Source organism: Atractosteus spatula, chromosome 9 (assembly GCF_055471065.1).
Source record: "Atractosteus spatula isolate fAtrSpa1 chromosome 9, fAtrSpa1.hap1, whole genome shotgun sequence".
Lineage (NCBI taxonomy): Eukaryota > Metazoa > Chordata > Actinopteri > Semionotiformes > Lepisosteidae > Atractosteus > Atractosteus spatula.
The window spans coordinates 14905001-14907500 of record NC_142714.1 but is presented as its reverse complement, the minus strand read 5'-3'; the positions used below and the strand labels follow the sequence as shown (position 1 = coordinate 14907500).

The following is a 2500-nucleotide window of genomic DNA, read 5'->3' as shown; positions in this document are numbered from 1 at the left end:
TCTGACTGAAAACAACATTTAGCACAAAAGATGTGTCTGGCATTTAAATCTGGCTTTGACATGTTTAGCAAGACATCTCATTTCTAAGATTTATACACAATTTAATTCTCTCAGAAAAAATAACTTAAAAGAGGAGAAGGGGGTATAAACAACACTGGTGAAATGAAATAGCATTGATCTAAACAGTAGTTAAGTGGTGGGTGGTCTTTTGAAAAGAGTGCTTAATTGTCATTCATCTACCTCAGGTGCCAACATGGGTCTGGCTCTCATTACGCCTGTTGTTACATTGTGTAGTTCAACGCTGGAAAAGCATTCATTTCAAGGTCCAAGGCATTAAGTCAAACAAAACACAGCACTTACACAGTGCACCTTCCTGATCCTGGAGGTGCCGCTCCAGAATAAGTCGAGCCATGAGTGAAGGAGAGAAGTTCACCTTAAAAAATTAAAAAAACATTTAGACATTTCCCAAACCCCAAACCTACCACACATTTCCTAGACACAACACCCTTTTTTCCAGCAAATGTGGTTAGGAAAAAAAAATGTGTTTGGTGAAAAGGGGGAAAGTCATTTTGTTTATAGGGAAATAAGTGTTACTTTAATAAATCACTTTTTAAAGTTATCAACATTGCCAGTTCTCATGATCTACATGTAGCTGATGTCTCGTGAAAAACATTAATGGCGCATAGGTGTATTCTCATTCTTAAACCTTAACCTATCCTTCAACAGGACTTACATTAATCATCAGTCTGTAAGTCATTATCTGCTTTTACCTTTCTTCTTCATTCAAAGAAGAGATTTCTTACTATAACAAAATAAATTGTTACTATGGAGTCTTCTCATTTAAAAAAAACGCGGGGGGGGTGGGATGGTGTTTGTGGTTAATGCATGATTGTGGTTTGCTTTTAGAAAGCACATCGCTGTTACCTCTTAAACAACAAACCATTTATAATTGTATATTTGTGAACACTAATTCTTTCTTCCAATTTTTGGACCATCAATTTAAAAATCACAGATGTCTTAGATTTTGGGGATGCATCTGCACTGTAGAGACTTTTTCACACAAAATTTGTCTACGCCTTTCACTGCAGTTGGTAAACAAAATCTAATTTCATGGTATGTTTGTATTACACTGTTAGTTTGGTTTAATCTCAGAAACAAAAAGCAAAAAATATCAAGGAAATTTTTCAAAATTAATAATGAAAGGTTTTAAATGTTGACATTTGTGTTTTAAGCAGACTTCCTCAAGCCTAAGCATACAATAGGCATTGTGAAGGAAAAGCTAAAATTTTAAAAACATATCTTCAACAAACCTTCATGTAATAAAAAAATAATAGCATGGTCTGCCTGTACACACAGATAGCTGCTTTTACTTTATTTCACTGTAACAGATACCAAACACTGATCTGATTTACTGTTTTTATAAGACTTATCACAGTTACAAAATGCAGGACTTTAAATATCAAAACACCTAATCATTTCATGACTAGAGTACATAAGCATGTTTTTATATTTGAGCCATTTTTCTTTTGTTATGAAATGGGAATTTAAAAGCTTGGAAACATTTTTCTCTTGTTAGCATAATTGGGGCTCAAAACTGAATTTGCCTTCAGCTTATTGCAAGATTGTAGCTTTTTATCTCTGCTGTGATCCTTTATAGTAAAGCTGTGAGCAGAAAGCGCTCCACACAAAGATTTACTGGCGGTAATATTTGTTAACATCGCCATAATTCTGCATACAGAACACAGCCTAGGAAGACCAAAGATGTCTATAATTATTACGCATAAAGACAGTCTTTATCTTCATTAAAGAGCATTGGCTTTCTTTGTAAAAGAATTCTTCCTATGTAACCTGCAGGTCTTTTACATTTGAGATTTATCCTTGAATACCATTAAAATCCCCAAGTAGCAAGAGCTGCGTATTTTCAGTAACCCACATCAGAGTTGACACATGAAAAATGGTGAAATTACTGAAGGTAGTCCAGCCTGAATAAGGACTACCTTATTAGTTCAGGTACTTGCATCTCCCTAATTTTCATATTAATCATGTGTCCATCTCGCTCAGAAATAAGACCATCATGCTTTACGTCAGAATTTAACATGTAAGTAAAATTTATAGGGCTTCAAATCCCTTCTGAAAATAATTGTACCAAAAGACAACTAAGATCAGTTTTATTATCCCCAATGCAAATGAAATATAAACCAATGTATTCCTTTGCTTTCACTTTTAATGTGTTATCTAAATGCTGTGAATTTATTTCTGACCTTCATATTAAATACTGTCTTAGAATTAAAACCAGCACCCTTTTAAAATTCCTCTCAGATAAAATATCTCTATGCAGCAGGATTTAAAAATTATTATATTTCTCATCATTTTTTATAGTTTTCCCCTGTTGGAGATATATTGTCTCATAAAGTGCCACCACTACATCAATTAACTGTCAGCAGGCTCATGAGTGCTTTGTTTAAATGTTAAGTAGCATATTAAAATGACAGTTAAATGG

At 33.8% G+C, this 2500-nt stretch overlaps 1 protein-coding gene across 1 annotated transcript in view; it reads right to left on the bottom strand.

Annotated features, from left to right (window-relative positions):
- The window catches only part of cdin1 (CDAN1 interacting nuclease 1), a 67468-nt gene that overhangs the window by 47890 nt on the left and 17078 nt on the right, over positions 1 to 2500 (bottom strand). Inside the window, exon 5 of the mRNA XM_088925626.1 lies at positions 361 to 433. Coding sequence (XP_088781752.1) covers positions 361 to 433 — 73 coding nt within the window. The remainder of the gene's footprint in view (positions 1 to 360; positions 434 to 2500) is intronic.